Source organism: Xiphophorus hellerii, chromosome 13 (genome assembly GCF_003331165.1).
Source record: "Xiphophorus hellerii strain 12219 chromosome 13, Xiphophorus_hellerii-4.1, whole genome shotgun sequence".
Classification (NCBI taxonomy): domain Eukaryota; kingdom Metazoa; phylum Chordata; class Actinopteri; order Cyprinodontiformes; family Poeciliidae; genus Xiphophorus; species Xiphophorus hellerii.
Genome location: NC_045684.1, coordinates 5,588,924 through 5,609,455, shown reverse-complemented (window position 1 = coordinate 5,609,455; position 20,532 = coordinate 5,588,924). Strand labels below are relative to the sequence as shown.

The 20,532-nt window shown below is 39.7% G+C and overlaps 1 protein-coding gene across 1 annotated transcript in view; it reads left to right on the top strand.

The window, feature by feature from the left end:
• LOC116730854 (uncharacterized) overlaps window positions 1-20,532 on the top strand; it is an 89,901-nt gene that overhangs the window by 26,400 nt on the left and 42,969 nt on the right. The window contains exons 20-33 of the mRNA XM_032580375.1: window positions 3,794-3,820; window positions 3,967-3,990; window positions 4,276-4,305; window positions 4,744-4,773; window positions 5,282-5,329; window positions 5,719-5,754; window positions 11,499-11,771; window positions 12,354-12,644; window positions 13,449-13,733; window positions 17,256-17,359; window positions 19,070-19,100; window positions 19,247-19,270; window positions 19,545-19,574; window positions 20,048-20,077. Coding sequence (XP_032436266.1) covers window positions 3,794-3,820; window positions 3,967-3,990; window positions 4,276-4,305; window positions 4,744-4,773; window positions 5,282-5,329; window positions 5,719-5,754; window positions 11,499-11,771; window positions 12,354-12,644; window positions 13,449-13,733; window positions 17,256-17,359; window positions 19,070-19,100; window positions 19,247-19,270; window positions 19,545-19,574; window positions 20,048-20,077 — 1,263 coding nt within the window. The remainder of the gene's footprint in view (window positions 1-3,793; window positions 3,821-3,966; window positions 3,991-4,275; window positions 4,306-4,743; window positions 4,774-5,281; window positions 5,330-5,718; window positions 5,755-11,498; window positions 11,772-12,353; window positions 12,645-13,448; window positions 13,734-17,255; window positions 17,360-19,069; window positions 19,101-19,246; window positions 19,271-19,544; window positions 19,575-20,047; window positions 20,078-20,532) is intronic.

Sequence of the window (20,532 nt, the reverse complement as noted above, 5' to 3'; positions counted from 1 at the left end):
TGATCTGAAATTTGAGAGAAAAAAATAATAAAAATAAATATGTAAAGTGGAAAATAGTTTCTAGCAATAATATGAGTTGTTTTTTTTAATAATTTGTATGTCTATAGTTGAAATGGCTGCATATTAAGGAACCGAAGAAAAAAAGTGTGTTCCAATTACTTTTTTTGTGCGATTTCCTATCAATTTGGGCCTAAAAAAACACCTTACAATTAAAAAAATTTTAAACATATTTTTATTTTTAATTTCACAGCATGTCCACTGTAGTGGACAACAGGATGATTTTAGTGTGAAAATACAACTGAATTTAGAAAATGAGCAGATTATGGCTTTAGAGTCATATTAACAAAAGAATTAATTTAATTTGATCAAAAAACTAAATTCTTTATCACTCTTGGTTGTTTTCTGTTCCTTATTGCTTGCAAGGACAATAGTTGCCTGTGTATTTAGTTTAACATTGAACATAAGCAGTTCTACAGTTCTTCTTTTGGATATTTAGGCGGTGATAATCCTGGAAGCACGTTTTCCTTTTGGTGATGCAGAGAAACATCTTGCATTTGGTACACCTCATGTATGTCTTGCCATTGCAGCCCTTATTCCTGCATCTTTCTGCATGCTTGATATCCACCATCTCTGGCATGTGCCTGGCCCCTAGTCTGCGTACAGAGGGCTCTGGTTGAGGGATCCTTGTTTTGGTTGGTGGCTGATACTCTTCTTCACTGTCTTCACTGCTGTCATCGAATGAAGGACTATCCAACAGCTCTTCAGCCAGGTGCAATTTGAAGTCCAGATACTCTTGGGTGTTCTTAGATGATCGATTAATCGCTTTACTGTCAGACTTGTATTGGATCCAAGCGTTTGTAATGGCAACATCAAAGAAATGAGCCATCACACGTGATGTCCATTTCTTGGTCCTGGTTGACATGCGATAAAAGCTCAGCATTCGGTCATACAGGTCTACGCCACCCATGTTGTCATTGTATTCTCTGATCACTGCTGGTCGTCGCACCTGGACATGAGCCTTTTCTTTGTTGGACCATCTGCTACAGATATCTTCTGGATCTTTCCCATACACAGTGGAAGCCATCAACACTGGTTTATTGTCAAACCATTTAGTGATTGCCAGCTCAGGCCTCCTCCGGACTATCGTCACTGATGCTCCTCTCCCTTTTTTTCGCAACTGCTTATCTCCTGGTAGCTGGCATGGCTTTGGTACTCGGTTCCTCATTATTGTTCCAGTTGCTGGAAGACCCTTTGCAAGCAAAGCATCCATGAGATCGATTGTTGTGAAGTATCGATCAAAGAATACACAGGTTCCTGTGGGAAGAGATTCAACCAATCGCAAGACTGCTGTAGCTCCAACTCCCAACCTTTGGCTCCTGAACGTATTCTTCCCTTGATACACCTCAAAATCCAGCACCAGACCATTTGGAGATGCAAGGACAAAGACTTTTAGGCCAGTAGGGTTTGGCTTGCCTGGGACATATTGCCTGACTGGACAGCGGCCTGTGAAAGGGATGATTTGCTCATCAATGCAGACCTTGTTATACCTTGGAAGTCTGAGACAACCTTGCCTCACACGGTCAAGCAATGGTCTGACTCTCCAAAGAATGTCTGACTCCTTTGTCTCTTCTGTTACATCCAGATCATCAACAATCTTGAGTGAGCTTCTCAGCTTGTAGAACCTATCCCTTGTCATTTTCCTGCTAATAACTGGCACTTTAGATTTTTTAGCCCAAAACATTTTAACTCTGGGATAGTCAAGGCAGGCCATGTGTACTGATATGCCAAAGAAAATCTTGATTTCTTGAGCAGTAGTATTTAATGACACTCCTGTAGTTTGCAGCTGTCTTTGATTTGTAAAAGCTGCCAAATCTTCAAAGATTTTGTTGTCGATGTACTGCGAAAAGTATTGGATTGGACTCCAGTGTTCTCGGATTTTAGGGTCATCTTGACAGACAGGAAGCCCAGGTGTGAATCTATTATGTTGGATGGAAAAAAAACACAAATAAGTACTAAAATACTAAATACTAATACAGCAATAATCTAATATGATAATAGAATTGGATACATTAGCCTAGAACTAAATAAAACATACAAGGTAGTCCTGGCCCACAAAGCACGACAACTTTCCTGCTCCCTTTCTGGCTCTGAGTCTGTCTCCTCATCAGATACTCCTGCATCTTCTTCCTCTCCTTCTTCACCTACTTCTTCTTCACCATCTTCTCCTGTCCCAGGCTGATACTCATCCTCATCTGACAGCCCCAAATCTGAATCTCCCTCTACTATTCAGTATAAAATCCTCTCTGCTTCACTTCTTTCTCCCCCCCCCCCCCCCCCCCCCCCTCTGTCCATTGAAATTAACTTGTGTACCTTTTCTTTCCTTACTGGATGTTTCATATGCATTTATTAAGATAATTGATTATCTTTTAAGAAAAATGTTTAACTTCTTTTTCAGGAACAGTGGTCTCTATTATTTTATTATGGTTTTTATGGCATGTCATAAATCATACTGAGTGGTTCAACGATCCATCATTACATAATAGACTAGTTTTCATTTCCATTCTTCATGTAGCTTGAAGTGAGGTGTTTGATCCATTGAAGCTTCACCTCCAACAAAAAGTTGTTGTGTGTATAATACACGATAAGGTGTATCAAGAAATCAAGAATTAATTTCTGGTTTTAACAAGGAAAACGCTGGAAGCCAGCAGGTCATATTCATACGCATGTTAATTCATTCAATTTTGTGAATTATATGCAAGGATAATGATGTAGTTATTGGTACTTGGTTAAATAAGATATAGAATATTGGTATAATATATTAATTTCATACATTGGCTCTGGTTTTATATCATCTAATGTTTAAATGTTTTGACGTCTATGTTGAAAATATGCTTCACCATTATCATTGCTGTAATTTAGTCTGATTTCTGATCACTAAGAACCTCAACTATGGGAACAGTTGATCTAAATAACTCTACAGACTGACTTCTTGAGTTTTTCAGCTGCAACTGACTGATGAGACAAATCATCAGTCAGCTGGACACATTATCAGTTCATCAGGCTGGCTAGATTCCTGCTGAGTTAATTTTCATGGAAGTCAGTTGTCTAACACTGTAATTAATATATAAAACTTCCTGTACATGCACCAAGAAGAAAGTATTTGCAACATCCAACAACGTATTCACCTTCTCTGTACTTGCTTTATAGAATCACAAGTAGTTGTTAAAGTGATTGACTCTATGAAAGAAAAATCTTGTCCACTTACTGATCGCTGTTCCCAGCACTGACTCATGTATAAAGATTAATCCAGAAACAAAATATTTAATTGGTCAAAATTCATTCTTCTGAGCTCTTGTGTAACATTCATCTACTGGGTTTTTCCAGGAGATGAAAAGCCGTTAATCATGCCATTGATAAATGGCATGATAATCAGCATTATCATGCCATTACTGGTTTATAGGGTTCAAGTCTTCAAAAAAAACCTATTGTTTAAATTGTGTTTAAATGAATAATCAATGTTATTATTATTATTGTTTAAAATCCTGGTAATTTAAAATAAATCATGCTCATAAAGAGTTGCTTAATTTTTCTCTAGAAATTGTTAAATTTTTCTCTAGAAAAATTAAACAATGCATTATTTTTTTAATGCTTTAAAAATATTTATTTTAAAGTATTATTTAAGCCATGAACGTCTTAGGATATTGCTTATCAGGTTGTGATTATTAACTTGGGGGATTTAATATGCAAATAATTTGCTGTTAAATGTTTTTAATAAATGTTTCTGTATTAATAGATTGCTCTGAAGGCTCAACTCATTCAAGTAAGTGCTTTATTTCTTTGCGATGCATTTGTCAATCACTTCACACTATGTTTAAAGTACAAGTGTCATGTATACTAAAATGTTTGTTTAGTTTACTGAGCTGTTTATGAGTAAGGAGATATACTAACATATGTCTTTATTTTTAGGTCTAGATGATGTGACCACCTCCAGTAAGTCGCATTTCATTAATTTTCTTCACCCAATTTTTTTTTTGTTTGTTTTGGTGAAAAAAATTTTTTTCCTGAAGTGTAAACTTTAAAGTGTCATACACTTAAGTTAAAATAGTTTTAGTAACCATACCTGTAAATGTATGTATCTCTGTATGTGCAGGCGACTCTGATGGCGAAAAGAAGATTTTTTTTATTGCTTTTTTTTATTTATGTATGATTCTGCATTAGTGCAGTGTCTGTGAAAGTTGTAGCAATCAATAAATCTGTGTGTCTCTGTTTGTGCAGGCACCAATTGTCACATGATTCAAAACAACGGTAAGTGTTTATTGTCATTTTACATTGTTTAATTCAATAGTAACTAATACCAAATAAAGGTCAGTAAAAATCCATTTCAGCTGTCAGCTGTAATGGATCTATTGCACAGTGGTTTCAGGTGTTTGCATTGTTGCCATTTTCCTTTATGTTCAACATGACATGGACATCATTTACTCAACCAATCACAACTCCTCTTTCTAATCTGTGTAGAGATAAAAATTCAGAGCCACTGCTGCTAAATAAACCATAAATCATTAAATAAATGTTAACACACCAGTACATTAAAATTAAAGAAGTATTTTTTTTTTAGAACTGCGAAGCATTACATTATTACCGACCTAACATGTTTACTTTAATTGGGTATTAATGATTTTTATACTCTTTATACTCATGGTTCAATCTTCTTATCAATAAATCTGTGTGTCTCTATTTGTGCAGGCACCAATGGTCACATGATTCAAAACAACGGTAAGTGTTTATTGTCATTTTACATTGCTTAATTCAATAGTAACTAGTACCAAATAAAGGTGAGTAAAAATCCATTTCAGCTGTCAGCTGTAATGGATTTATTGCACAGTGGTTTCAGGTGTTTGCATTGTTGCCTAGTAGCAGTGGTTTCAAACCCTAGCCTGGGGTTTCTCTGGAGTTTGCAGGTTCTTCCCATCTATGTGTGGATTCTCTGGGTACTCCAGCTTTCTCCCACAGTCCAGAAACAGCCATGTCTGGTTATAAACTGCCTTTAAATGTTAGTGTTTGCATGGTTGTTTGTGCTGTGTGTCTCTGTTGGTAGCCTATCCAGGGTGAACCCCATCTCTCACCCAATGACCGTTGGAGATAGGAACCATTTCCCCTGCAATCCTTAAAGGATATTTGAGTGTAGACAGTGCTACATGGATTAAAATGAAGAACAGAAGTGTTTAAAATGATTTTAAAGCAATTTGGTCTTCATATACCTTGTATGTACACCTCTGTGCAGGTACAGGAGATAACAGCGCTACCATACCCCTCATGAATAAAACTGAAGGTAAATTTATTCCCTTTAGTATATTTAATTTCATTTTTTTATATAGCATCAGTTCTGAGCATAATTTGAGTACATATTGAAGGTGAAATATTAACGTGTCCATTTCAAATCAACGTGCTTCCAGTTCTGGTCAAATAAATTAAACTCTGGGCAGTTTTTCTGATTGTCATACAGTTTTAAAATCACAATTTGTAAAACCTACAAAAATAAAATCATCACATTAATTCATATACATTTCATGAAGCTTTTGATCTAGGTTTTCCTTTGAGGATTATAAATAATGCTTACCTTTTAAAAAATGTTATTGAACAGCCTATTTTAAACTACATTAATATTATTTGTCCTACGTATGTTGAAGTCATCAATCATTACAAACTATGTCTTTACAGGAAACGCTGATGGAGAGGGTGACAACAACAGTCAAGGTTGAATAATGCAATAAAAATCCTGTTTTGTGACATTCTTTCCTATTTCTCACTACTACTTATATATATATATATATATATATATATATATATATATATATATAAAGACCTCGTTTATTTAATTATTTTTACAATTTTGTAAACAATAGCTGCCGATTAAACTAAATGTTACAAGCTTGACATGATTAACTGAGTTGTTTTTACAGAGAAATCGATCAGAAGCGCCGTGAAAATGGTCAGATCCGCCTCTGTGGCTGTAATGCGCGCTCCCGACACAGGGGGAACAGATTTTCGCAGGGGAACAGAATTGCGCACAAGACCGGGCAAAAAAGATAACAAAAAATCCAAAACAAATACATTTCAGCTGAAGAACTTAACCTGATTCTGGCTCGGAATGAGTCTTCTATCATTTCCTGTCCTTTTGGGGACGGCAATCACGGTGTTCAGCGGTAATATTCTTGTTTTTTCTGACATGTTGACGCTGTTGTTAAAAGTGAAACTAAAAACCGATGTGACGTTGTTAAAAATAAAGTCTTCTGCCGATTAATTTGCATTATTTACCAACTAACTAGACCCGTTTGCTAATATTAAGTAAAGTTCAATTGTTCTGTGTCGACCCAGTTTAAAATGAACCGACACCAGAACTTTTAAGGTGAACTTTGTCGCAGTATGTCTGGCGCATATTCATTAGCACACGAAGCCGCTGAGTTCGGTGTCCTGTCCTTTTATAAGCTCTTCCCAACATACTTTAGATATTTTTTTGGTTCAGCACACCTTTTTCTCACTGAGGCTTATCAGGCTGAAGTCATTTATAACCAGTAAATCAAGTGTTTGGATCAAAGATCAATCTGGAGTATGCGGAAGACACAAGGTTAGAAAACACTGGCATATACGTCACTCGGGTATGTTAGCTACATTCGAGTTATAAATAGCCTATGCCAAAACAATTTAATCTGCAAGTGCATTTAAAGAACCTTGAATACATATTAATATCATATGTAGAATGTGAATAAAACCATAAGTCTGGGGCAATTTATGTACCTCAATTCACATTGAAATCAGTGGGAAGCTATGATCCAAAATGACAAAAAGCCAGTCTCTGAACAAGGAGCCACTATGATTAGTGGTTAGACTAAATATCTACCCATTTTTTTGTAATGGTTCTTAAATTCAGAATATTCTGCTTTGAAACGTGGAAAAATGTTGTTTTGAGGTGGTTGTGCAGCTAGTTATGTACTTATAGCACTAACGGCAAATTAATTCACTGACGGCACAATACTTCAACACATAACAAAAGGGATTTTACTAATTAAATACTTTAATAGTCTACTGATAAAATTAACTAAATGGAGTGCTGTATTTAGTAGATTAACGTCAAAAGCTTATCTTCCAGTCCAAAGGAATCAGTTGTAATTAACAACTTCATAAAGTTCACTGGGTTTATATCTGGGAAATTTTACATAATTTATCAAAACACCTTAAAGTTAAGACAGTTGATGCTATGATCCATATAATAGAGTGGGATTCAAGCATGTTCTAGAACTTCGTAAGTATCTAGTTTGTGAAAGGGCCATGTAGACAAACAACATTGCTTGGATAACTGTGACATGAGGTGTGACTGTAAAACTTCCTCATTAAAACTGCAGACAAAAACTGAAACAAAGTAAAGAGAAAACTGGAGCAATTCGCGTTATAACAAATGATTTTTTTCATTGATGCAAAAGCTACTAAGCCTGTTGCCATAAGGGATTCATTAAGTAATCCATCAGTTGTATGACCAATTAAAATGATCTCAGTAATTCCAATTCTGATTATTAATATTTTCCATCCATCCATCCATCCATCCATCTTCTTCCGCTTATCCGAGGTCGGGTCGCGGGGGTAGCAGCTTCAGAAGGGAGGCCCAGACTTCCCTCTCCCCAGCCACTTCTTCTAGCTCCTCCGGGGGAATCCCGAGGCGTTCCCAGGCCAGCCGAGAGACATAGTCCCTCCAGCGTGTCCTGGGTCTTCCCCGGGGCCTCCTCCCGGTGGGACGTGCCCGGAACACCTCACCAGGGAGGCGTCCAGGAGGCATCCTGACCAGATGCCCGAGCCACCTCAACTGGCTCCTCTCGATGTGAAGGAGCAGCGGCTCTACTCTGAGTCCCTCCCGGATGACTGAGCTTCTCACCCTATCTCTAAGGGAGAGCCCAGCCACCCTACGGAGAAAACCCATTTCGGCCGCTTGTATCCGCGATCTCGTTCTTTCGGTCATGACCCAAAGCTCATGACCATAGATGAGGGTGGGAACGTAGATCGACCGGTAAATCGAGAGCTTCGCTTTTTGGCTCAGCTCTCTCTTCACCACGACGGACCGGTACAGCGCCCGCTTGACAGCAGACGCTGCGCCAATCCGCCTGTCGATCTCCCGCTCCCTTCTTCCCCCATTCGTGAACAAGATCCCGAGATACTTAAACTCTTCCACTTGGGGCAGGACACCCCCCCTGACCCGGAGAAGGCACTCTACCCTTTTCCGGCTCAGGACCATGGCCTCGGATTTGGAGGCACTGATCCCCATCCCGGCCGCTTCACACTCGGCTGCGAACCGCTCCAGCGAGAGCTGCAGATCACGATCTGATGAAGCCAAAAGGACCACATCGTCTGCGAAAAGCAGAGATGAGATCCTAAGGCCACCAAATCGGATCCCCTCAACACCTTGGCTGCGCCTAGAAATTCTGTCCATGAAAGTGATGAACAGAATCGGTGACAAAGGGCAGCCCTGGCGGAGTCCAACTCTCACCGGAAACGAGCCCGACTTACTGCCGGCAATGCGGACCAGACTCTGACACCGGTCATACAGGGACCTGACAGCCCGTATCAAAGGGCCCGGTACCCCATACTCCCGGAGAACCCCCCACAGGGCTCCCCGAGGGACACGGTCGAACGCCTTCTCCAAGTCCACAAAACACATGTAGACTGGTTGGGCGAACTCCCATGCACCCTCCAGGACCCTGCCGAGGGTGTAGAGCTGGTCCAGCGTTCCACGACCAGGACGAAAACCACACTGCTCTTCCTGAATCCGAGGTTCGACTATCCGACGGACCCTCCTCTCCAGGACCCCTGAATAGACCTTGCCAGGGAGGCTTAAGAGTGTGACCCCTCTATAATTGGAGCACACCCTCCGGTCCCCCTTTTTGAACAGGGGGACCACCACCCCAGTCTGCCAATCCAGGGGAACTGCCCCCGATGTCCATGCGACATTGCAGAGTCGCGTCAACCAACACAACCCTACAACATCCAGAGCCTTAAGGAACTCCGGGCGGATCTCATCCACCCCCGGGGCCCTGCCACCGAGGAGCTTTTTAACCACCTCGGCGACCTCGCCCCCAGAGATTGGAGAGCCCAACCCAGAGTCCCCAGGCTCCGCTTCCTCAGTGGAAGGCATGTTGGTGGGATTGAGGAGGTCTTCGAAGTACTCTGCCCACCGGCCCACAACGTCCCGAGTAGAGGTCAGCAGCACACCATCCCCACTATAAACAGTGTTGGTGCTGCACCGCTTCCCCCCCCTGAGACGCCGGATGGTGGACCAGAATCGCCTCGAAGCCGTACGGAAGTCTTTCTCCATGGCCTCTCCAAACTCCTCCCACGCCCGGGTTTTTGCCTCAGCAACCGCCCGAGCCGCATGCCGCTTCGCCCGCCGGTACCCATCAGCTGCTTCCGGAGTCCCACAGGCCAAAAAGGCCCGATAGGACTCCTTCTTCAGCCTGACGGCATCCCTCACCGAAGGTGTCCACCAGCGGGTTCGAGGGTTGCCGCCGCGACAGGCACCGACAACCTTGCGGCCACAGCTCCGATCGGCCGCCTCGACAATGGAGGCACGGAACACGGTCCACTCAGACTCCATGTCCCCCACCTCCCCCGGGACGTGTTCGAAGTTTTGCCGGAGATGGGAGTTAAAGCTCCGTCTCACAGGGGATTCCGCCAGACGTTCCCAGCAGACCCTCACAACACGTTTGGGCCTGCCAGGTCTGACCGGCTTTCGCCCCCACCACCGGAGCCAACTCACCACCAGGTAGTGGTCAGTGGACAGCTCCGCACCTCTCTTCACCCGAGTGTCCAAGACATACGGCCGCAGATCCGATGAAACGATGACAAAGTCGATCATCGAACTGCGGCCTAGGGTGTCCTGGTGCCAAGTGCACATATGGACACCCTTATGCTTGAACATGGTGTTCGTTATGGACAATCCATGGCGAGCACAGAAGTCCAGCAACAGAACACCGCTCGAGTTCAGGTCGGGCGGGCCGTTCCTCCCAACCACGCCCCTCCAGGTCTCACTGTCATTGCCCACGTGAGCGTTGAAGTCCCCCAGCAGAACAAGGGAGTCCCCAGGAGGAGCACTCTCCAGTACCCCCTCTAAGGACTCCAAAAAGGGTGGGTAATCTGAACTGTCGTTCGGCCCGTAAGCACAAACGACAGTCAGAACCCGTCCCCCCACCCGTAGGCGGAGGGATGCTACCCTCTCGTTCACCGGGGTAAACCCCAACGTACAGGCGCCGAGATGGGGAGCAACAAGTATGCCCACTCCTGCCCGACGCCTCTCACCTTGGGCAACTCCAGAGTGGAAGTATGTCCAGCCCCTCTCAAGGAGACTGGTTCCAGAACCAGAGCCGTGCGTCGAGGTGAGACCGACTATTTCTAGCCGGAACCTCTCGACCTCACGCACTAGCTCCGGCTCCTTCCCCACCAGAGAGGTGACATTCCACGTCCCAAGAGCCAGTTTCTGCAACCGAGGATCGGACCGCCAGGGTCCCCTCCCTCTGCTGCCACCCATCCCACACTGCACCCGACCCCTTTGGCCCCTCCCACGGGTGGTGGGCCCATGGGAGGGGGGGCCCATGTTTCCTCTTCGGGCTGAGCCCGGCCGGGCTCCATGGGTAAAAGCCCGGCCACCAGACGCTCGCCATCGTGCCCCCCCTCCAGGCCTGGCTCCAGAGTGGGGCCCCGGTGACCCGCGTCCGGGCGAGGGAACACCAAGTCCAAAGTTTTCCTTCATCATTGGGGTCTTTGGGCTGCTCTTTGTCTGGTCCCTCACCTAGGACCTGTCTGCCTTGGGTGACCCTACCAGGGGCATGAAGCCCCAGACAGCATAGCTCCTAGGATCATTGGGACACTCAAACCCCTCCACCACGATAAGGTGGCAGCCCATGGAGGAGTATTAATATTTTATGAAGGTCAATTTTGTTTAGAAAGAGATCATAATCAATTTTATATATGGTTTCAGTTGTATGTGTGTTTTTTTATCTCCCTTTTATTTATTGTTTTCAGTTGTTTATTTATTTTGGATATATAAAATACCTTCTAGTTCCAGTGGTTAGTGTTTTTTATAAAATTAAAGTTCACTGGTTTTTGAGAGGGTGAACTTGCTTTATGCTTGGTACTATAAGTTTTAACAACCTGACCAGTAATATTTCCAAATGATTGAATTTTGTCTGTCATTTGAGAGAAAACTGTATAAGGCTTCTTAAAACCCCACTCACTTTTGCACTTTATCTAGTTTACAGCTCAGTTATGGTGTGCCATAAATGTTCGACAGCTTTGATGCCAGTAATCGGCCCATGTCATATTCTAAGTTATTTTGACCAAAATATCTATATATCAAGACAATATTACATAAAATGACTAGTTCAAAGCATAACCACTTTCAGTTTTTCACAAGCCTCTCTTTAAATTAATACCTGTTCTTTTATTTATATTTATTTTAGAAAAGCACTCTCTCTATTACATCTACACGGCCTTTTCCAAGCCTGTGGATCTGCCAGGGTTTCATGAGTTCACTGCCATGGGATTACTGGACAACCGAATGATTGACTACTATGACAGTGACAACCAAATAAAAGTTCCCAAACAGGACTGGATGAAAGAGCATCTTGACCAAGAGTACTGGGAGAAAGGCACCCAGTCCAGAAAGAGCAAGCAGCAATGGTTCAAGGTCAACATCGACATATTGATGAAACGAATGAGACAGAATGACACAGGTAGATAGATGTTAGAATAATTATCTAAGTTCATTTACTTGTGAGATTATTTGAAAGGTTATGTTTTCATATTATTATTCTGTTTGATGTTTACTTGACTCCTTCTGTGAAATACTATTAACCATTTTTAGGATGTTTGCCTGGAGGCTAGAGACTTTGCACATTCCTGTGTTATCAGCTCCATGTGTAACTGATTAGTTGTGGTCAGCCATGCCCTTTTAAGGGCATGTCCACAGAAGGTTCCAGAGCACCCTGTAGAAAAAGGTCATTGGTCAAATTCTTTGTGTGACTATGTGAGAAGGCCCAACCTCCTTCCTTGTATTTTCTAATAAAGCCAAATACAGAGAAAGATCTGGCAGAGTTGATCCCAGACAGTGTTTTACAGCGATTCTTCGCGTCTGTTTTCAAGTCTCTCTTTTCTGCAGAAACGACAATTATGTCTCTGGTTGAATCTTTGCTAGTTAGGAATTAAAATAAACCTATCGATAGATACATCTTATTTATTCTCAGAAAATGTACCTGTCTGCAAAATCTTTTGTTTCTTAGTTTTTAATTATTTTTTTCTCCTACATTTTCTTACAGACACCCATATTCTTCAGTGGATGCATGGCTGTGAGGGTGAAACTCAGCCTGATGGGACGATGACGTTTGTCCGTGGGATGGACAAGTACAACTATGATGGAAACGACTTTCTGTCTTTTGACAATGATGAACAGGTTTGGGTTGCTCACATTCATGCAGCAGAAGAAACCAAGAGGAAGTGGGATGAGGTCCAGGTGCTGAAGGAATACACAAAGGGCTACCTGGAGAAGGAATGCATGGAATGGATGAACAAGTTTATAGACTTTGGGAAAGAGCAGCTTCTAAGAGCCAGTATGTATAACTTTTAAGCATTTTTTGGCCTTTCCCAAAACAATAAACTATATTCCTTCTATTTCACAATTTTGAGGCATTTTATGCTTCAATCTGTGCAAAGAGACGAAATATGGAAAAGGTTTCAAATGTATGAATACTTGGGCTAAACAATCGTGACACAAAAGTCCACAATGAACAACAAGAACCACAAAAAACATGTGAAACTTTCTGTATGTCCAAAAGGTCTGTTATTTCTGCTGATTGTGCATAATGCTAGAGATACAAGATGCCCACAATCCATCTCCATCTCCTCTTCTTCCTTTTTTCCCCAGCGATCTGATGCTTTACAGACTGGTATCCTTAAATCCATCACATTCTTCGGTTTTAGTGACTTTTTCAAAGTTTATGTGCCTACGAAATGCTTTGTTTAACTTTACTAAAAAAAGAAATTACAGAAAAAAAAATCAAACAAAAATTCAGCTGTTTACAAAAACCTTAATATTTCACTACAAGAACATTTAAAAGTTGGTATTATGCTTTACAGGGACATCTCTTAAAAATCACAAAATGAAACTATTTCACTGTCATTTAAAACTGTTATGATCAAATTAGGGTGTATAAAGAATATACTTCTGTGTTCTTGAGGAGAAGCTTAAAATTTAGAAGAGACATGTCTGTTTTTATTTAAAGTGTCCAAATTATCTCATGGATGACAGAATACTGCTATAAAAAATATAAGAGATCGAAATTTCTGCCATATGTGTTTCGACATTGTTCCATTATTGCTGTCTTACCAACACAAGTTTCCAATATCCTCTCCAGCTCCACCTACAGTGCATTTGTTCACTCGTAAGGCCAACGTCGAGACGAACACCATTTTGACATGTCTGGCTACGGGCTTCTATCCAAAAGACATCATTCTGCATATCAAAAGAAATGGCCGGATCCTTACTAAGGAGGACAGGGTACAGACCGATGGAGTTCTCCCAAATCATGACGACACCTTTCAGAGAAGAGATTATGTAGAGATTTTGATGTCTGATGTTGCCAACTACACCTGTGAAGTTAAACATCCTGCCTCTTCAATGCACATTGAAACGAGTTTGGGTGAGTAACTTCTTGTTGCACTTTTGATATGTCAGTTTGTTTTTTTAATATCATAGCAGTGTTATTGGCTGGTGGACCAAATCATACTCTCATCCAACAACTACTTACCTATTGCATTTTCCATGTGTTAACTGCTAGCCCATAAATTTATGTCAAAGAGTTCTAGCTGTTGAAATATATATTTTCTGATATATATTCAGGAAGCCGCTGAGAGCAACTGTGAGTGAGGAGATGATAGAATTTTTTTATTCTATTGAGGAGCTGTGGTTGACCTAATTACTAGGTGTGATTCTGCCTTTTGGGGGCTGTGATTGGTTGACAGGAGAAACAAAATAAGACAGAAAAAACAAATATACCCCCAGTAGTCAGTTGGTAGAAATTAACCCATCGTTGAATCAAAACTAAATCAAGTAAAATGTGTCATGATGATGAAACTGCTACATTTAGGTAAGCATCAACATGTTTGATTGCACCTTACTTACATCCTTGTTATCATTCTGATTTGTCATGACTTCGTGTCAGTCATCTGTTTGAAATGAATTGCTGTCAGCAATTCACTGTGATCACCTGCTCGTTTAAGCTTGTTTGATTTGGTGAAATAACCAACATAAAGGATTCATAAACCAAACAGGAAAGAAACGGTGCATGCTGTTTTCACAGCTCTATCCATTTTATCTCTATCTTTTCTCTGTCGGTTTTCCACCATCTTACCTGCTTAAGACACTTATAGGCTCACTAAAAGTCCTCTTCACTACTTCTAACATTTTGTCAAGTTAAGAACTATCAAGGTTCTTTGTGAATAACTTTTATCTTACAGACAAATCTCTGAAAATTCTCAGAATTGAAAAAAATTTCTGTTGATTTTCTTTAAATTGGGAAATGATGAGTTCTTTCTTTTTTAAATCTTTAAGCCTACTTCATGTTGTCTGGCAGGTTCTACTGAAGTGACTACTTGATAGTGCAGATTTGGCTGCAAAGTGTGTCCAAGGAAACTGAATCCTGTTATCTAGAGCAGAGGATTAAGTCATGACTTTACTAATGAAAATGGCATTTTATATTTACTGTGGTTATCTTTGAAAATAAAATTTGTTTGATCTGAAATTTGAGAGAAAACAATAATAAAAATAAATATGTAAAGTGGAAAATAGTTTCTAGCAATAATATGAGTTTTTTTTTTTTAATAATTTGTATGTCTATAGTTGAAATGGCTGCATATTAAGGAACCGAAGAAAAAAAGTGTGTTCCAATTACTTTTTTTGTGCAATTTCCTATCTATTTGGGCCTAAAAAAACACCTTACAATTAAAAAATTTTTAAACATATTTTTATTTTTAATTTCACAGCATGTCCACTGTAGTGGACAACAGGATGATTTTAGTGTGAAAATACAACTGAATTTAGAAAATGAGAAGATTATGGCTTTTGAGTGATATTAACAAAAGAATAAATTTAATTTGATCAAAAAACTAAATTCTTTATCACTCTAGGTTGTTTTCTGTTCCTTATTGCTTGCAAGGACAATAGTTGCCTGTGTATTTAGTTTAACATTGAACATAAGCTGTTCTACAGTTCTTCTTTTGGATATTTAGGCGGTGATAATCCTGGAAGCACGTTTTCCTTTTGGTGATGCAGAGAAACATCTTGCATTTGGTACACCTCATGTATGTCTTGCCATTGCAGCCCTTATTCCTGCATCTTTCTGCATGCTTGATATCCACCATCTCTGGCATGTGCCTGGCCCCTAGTCTGCGTACAGAGGGCTCTGGTTGAGGGATCCTTGTTTTGGTTGGTGGCTGATACTCTTCTGTCTTCACTGCTGTCATCAAATGAAGGACTATCCAACAGCTCTTCAGCCAGGTGCAATTTGAAGTCCAGATACTCTTGGGTGTTCTTAGATGATCGATTAATCGCTTTACTGTCAGACTTGTATTGGATCCAAGCGTTTGTAATGGCAACATCAAAGAAATGAGCCATCACACGTGATGTCCATTTCTTGGTCCTGGTTGACATGCGATAAAAGCTCAGCATTCGGTCATACAGGTCTACGCCACCCATGTTGTCATTGTATTCTCTGATCACTGCTGGTCGTCGCACCTGGACATGAGCCTTTTCTTTGTTGGACCATCTGCTACAGATATCTTCTGGATCTTTCCCATACACAGTGGAAGCCATCAACACTGGTTTATTGTCAAACCATTTAGTGATTGCCAGCTCAGGCCTCCTCCGGACTATCGTCACTGATGCTCCTCTCCCTTTTTTTCGCAACTGCTTATCTCCTGGTAGCTGGCATGGCTTTGGTACTCGGTTCCTCATTATTGTTCCAGTTGCTGGAAGACCCTTTGCAAGCAAAGCATCCATGAGATCGATTGTTGTGAAGTATCGATCAAAGAATACACAGGTTCCTGTGGGAAGAGATTCAACCAATCGCAAGACTGCTGTAGCTCCAACTCCCAACCTTTGGCTCCTGAACGTATTCTTCCCTTGATACACCTCAAAATCCAGCACCAGACCATTTGGAGATGCAAGGACAAAGACTTTTAGGCCAGTAGGGTTTGGCTTGCCTGGGACATATTGCCTGACTGGACAGCGGCCTGTGAAAGGGATGATTTGCTCATCAATGCAGACCTTGTTATACCTTGGAAGTCTGAGACAACCTTGCCTCACACGGTCAAGCAATGGTCTGACTCTCCAAAGAATGTCTGACTCCTTTGTCTCTTCTGTTACATCCAGATCATCAACAATCTTGAGTGAGCTTCTCAGCTTGTAGAACCTATCCCTTGTCATTTTCCTGCTAATAACTGGCACTTTAGATTTTTTAGCCCAAAACATTTTAACTCTGGGATAGTCAAGGCAGGCCATGTGTACTGATATGCCAAAGAAAATCTTGATTTCTTGAGCAGTAGTATTTAATGACACTCCTGTAGTTTGCAGCTGTCTTTGATTTGTAAAAGCTGCCAAATCTTCAAAGATTTTGTTGTCGATGTACTGCGAAAAGTATTGGATTGGACTCCAGTGTTCTCGGATTTTAGGGTCATCTTGACAGACAGGAAGCCCAGGTGTGAATCTATTATGTTGGATGGAAAAAAAACACAAATAAGTACTAAAATACTAAATACTAATACAGCAATAATCTAATATGATAATAGAATTGGATACATTAGCCTAGAACTGTTTTCTGAGATAAAAATATTATCATTGACATGTTAATAAACAAGACTATATATAATTATTATGGTAAAAATAGCAATAGATAAAGAATAATTTGCTTACCTTTCCTCTTTCCATAAAATGTGGTTGTTGGTATACCAGCCATTTTGATTGAAAAGAAAAAGTGAGTTCCCAGCATGCAAACCTATCACATGACACATCACTGGAAAGCCCAGGATGTCCTCTAAAGAGTACTGCAGGGCTTGATAGGGTAACTCAAATAGTAAAAGAAAATACAGGTGAACAAAATGTCCACTATAAAGGACACAAATGAATGAGCCGGGTCTCAGGAGGTATCACATTTGTTTTATTTTAGAGCCCAAAGAAGGAAATTCACTCGTCATCATTGTTGCTATTATCTCTCTCCTGATCGTGCTTGCCATTGGTGTACTTGCTTTCCTTAAGTTGAACACACACTATGATAGGTTTATTTAACTTCCTAACTTGCATGGGGCTGACTGCAACTAATCAGCCCCACAGAAAGCTGATACCAAAGGAATGCAACCGTCTCTAGCCTCCAGGCAAACATCCTAAAAATGGTTAATAGTGTTTCACAGAAGAAAAGGAGTCAAGTAAACATCACACAAAATAATAATATGAAAACATAATCTTTCAATAAACTCACAAGTAAATGAACTTAGATAATTTTTCTAACACACTATCTTGGTATGATCCCCCCCCCCCCTCTGTCCATTGAAATTAACTTGTGTACCTTTTCTTTCCTTACTGGATGTTTCATATGCATTTATTAAGATAATTGATTATCTTTTAAGAAAAAAGTTTAACTTCTTTTTCAGGAACAGTGGTCTCTATTATTTTATTATGGTTTTTATGGCATGTCATAAATCATACTGAGTGGTTCAACGATCCATCATTACATAATAGACTAGTTTTCATTTCCATTCTTCATGTAGCTTGAAGTGAGGTGTTTGATCCATTGAAGCTTCACCTCCAACAAAAAGTTGTTGTGTGTATAATACATGATAAGGTGTATCAAGAAATCAAGAATTAATTTCTGGTTTTAACAAGGAAAACGCTGGAAGCCAGCAGGTCATATTCATACCCATGTTAATTCATTCAATTTTGTGAATTATATGCAAGGATAACGATGTAGTTTTTGATACTTGGTTAAATAAGATATAGAATATTGGTATGATATATTAATTTCATACATTGGCTCTGGTTTTATATCATCTAATGTTTAAATGTTTTGACGTCTATGTTGAAAATATGCTTCACCATTATCATTGCTGAAATTTAGTCTGATTTCTGATCACTAAGAACCTCAACTATGGGAACAGTTGATCTAAATAATTCCACAGACTGACTTCTTGAGTTTTTCAGCTGCAACTGACTGATGAGACAAATCATCAGTCAGCTGGACACATTATCAGTTCATCAGGCTGGCTAGATTCCTGTTGAGTTAATTTTCATGGAAGTCAGTTGTCTAACACTGTAATTAATATATAAAACTTCCTGTACATGCACCAAGAAGAAAGTATTTGCAACATCCAACAACGTATTCACCTTCTCTGTACTTGCTTAATAGAATCACAGGTAGTTGTTAAAGTGATTGACTCTATGAAAGAAAAATCTTGTCCACTTACTGATCGCTGTTCCCAGCACTGACTCATGTATAAAATGAATCCAGAAACAAAATATTTAATTTATCAAAATTCATTCTTCTGAGCTCTTGTTTAACATTCATCTCCTGGGTTTTTCCAAGAGATGAAAAGCCGTTAATCATGCCATTGATTAATGGCATGATAATCAGCATTATCATGCCATTACTGGTTTGTAGGGTTCAAGTCTTCAAAAAAAACCTATTGTTTAAATTGTGTTTAAATGAATAATCAATGTTATTATTATTATTGTTTAAAATCCTGGTAATTTAAAATAAATCATGCTCATAAAGAGTTGCTTAATTTTTCTCTAGAAATTGTTAAATTTTTCTCTAGAAAAATTAAACAATGCATTATTTTTTTAATGCTTTAAAAATATTTATTTTAAAGTATTATTTAAGCCATGAACGTCTTAGGATATTGCTTATCAGGTTGTGATTATTAACTTGGGGGATTTAATATGCAAATAATTTGCTGTTAAATGTTTTTAATAAATGTTTCTGTATTAATAGATTGCTCTGAAGGCTCAACTCATTCAAGTAAGTGCTTTATTTCTTTGCGATGCATTTGTCAATCACTTCACACTATGTTTAAAGTACAAGTGTCATGTATACTAAAATGTTTGTTTAGTTTACTGAGCTGTTTATGAGTAAGGAGATATACTAACATATGTCTTTATTTTTAGGTCTAGATGATGTGACCACCTCCAGTAAGTCGCATTTCATTAATTATCTTCACCCTATTTTTTTTTTGTTTGTTGTGGTGAAAAACATTTTTTTTCCTGAAGTGTAAACCTTAAAGTGTCATACACTTAAGTTAAAATAGTTTTAGTAACTATACCTGTAAACGTATGTGCAGGCGACCCTGATGGCGAAAAGAAGATTTTTTTTATTGCTTTTTTTTATTTATGTATGATTCTGCATTAGTGCAGTGTCTGTGAAAGTTGTAGCAATCAATAAATCTGTGTGTCTCTGTTTGTGCAGGCACCAATTGTCACATGATTCAAAACAACGGTAAGTGTTTATTGTCATTTTATATTGATTAATTCAATAGTAACTAGTACCAAATAAAGGTGAGTAAAAATCCATTTCAGCTGTCAGCTGTAATGGATTTATTGCACAGTGGTTTCAGGTGTTTGCATTGTTGCCGTTTTCCTTTATGTTCAACATGACATGGACATCATTTACTCAACCAATCACAACTCCTCTTTCTAATCTGTGTAGAGATAAAAATTCAGAGCCACTGCTGCTAAATAAACCATAAATCATTAAATAAATGTTAACACACCAGTACATTAAAATTAAAGAAGTATTTTTTTTTTAGAACTGCGAAGCATTACATTATTACCGGCCTAACATGTTTACTTTAATTGGGTATTAATGATTTTTATACTCATGATGCTAGTTTATGATTATTTAATAAAAAACAAGTTTGTGAAACAGTTCAATCTTCTTATCAATAAATCTGTGTGTCTCTGTTTGTGCAGGCATCAATGGTCACATGATTCAAAACAACGGTAAGTGTTTATTGCCATTTTACATTGCTTAATTCAATAGTAACTAGTACCAAATAAAGGTCAGTAAAAATCCATTTCAGCTGTCAGCTGTCATGGATTTATTGCACAGTGGTTTCAGGGGTTTGCATTGTTGCCTAGTAGCAGTGGTTTCAAACCCTAGCCTGGGGTTTCTCTGGAGTTTGCAGGTTCTTCCCATCTATGTGTGGATTCTCTGGGTACTCCAGCTTTCTCCCACAGTCCAGAAACAGCCATGTCTGGTTAAAATCTGCCTTTAAATGTTAGTGTTTGCATGGTTGTTTGTGTTGTGTGTCTCTGCTGGTAGCCTATCCAGGGTGAACCCCATCTCTCACCCAATGACTGTTGGAGATAGGAACCATTTCCCCTGCAATCCTTAAAGGATATTTGAGTGTAGACAGTGCTACATGGATTAAAATGAAGAACAGAAGTGTTTAAAA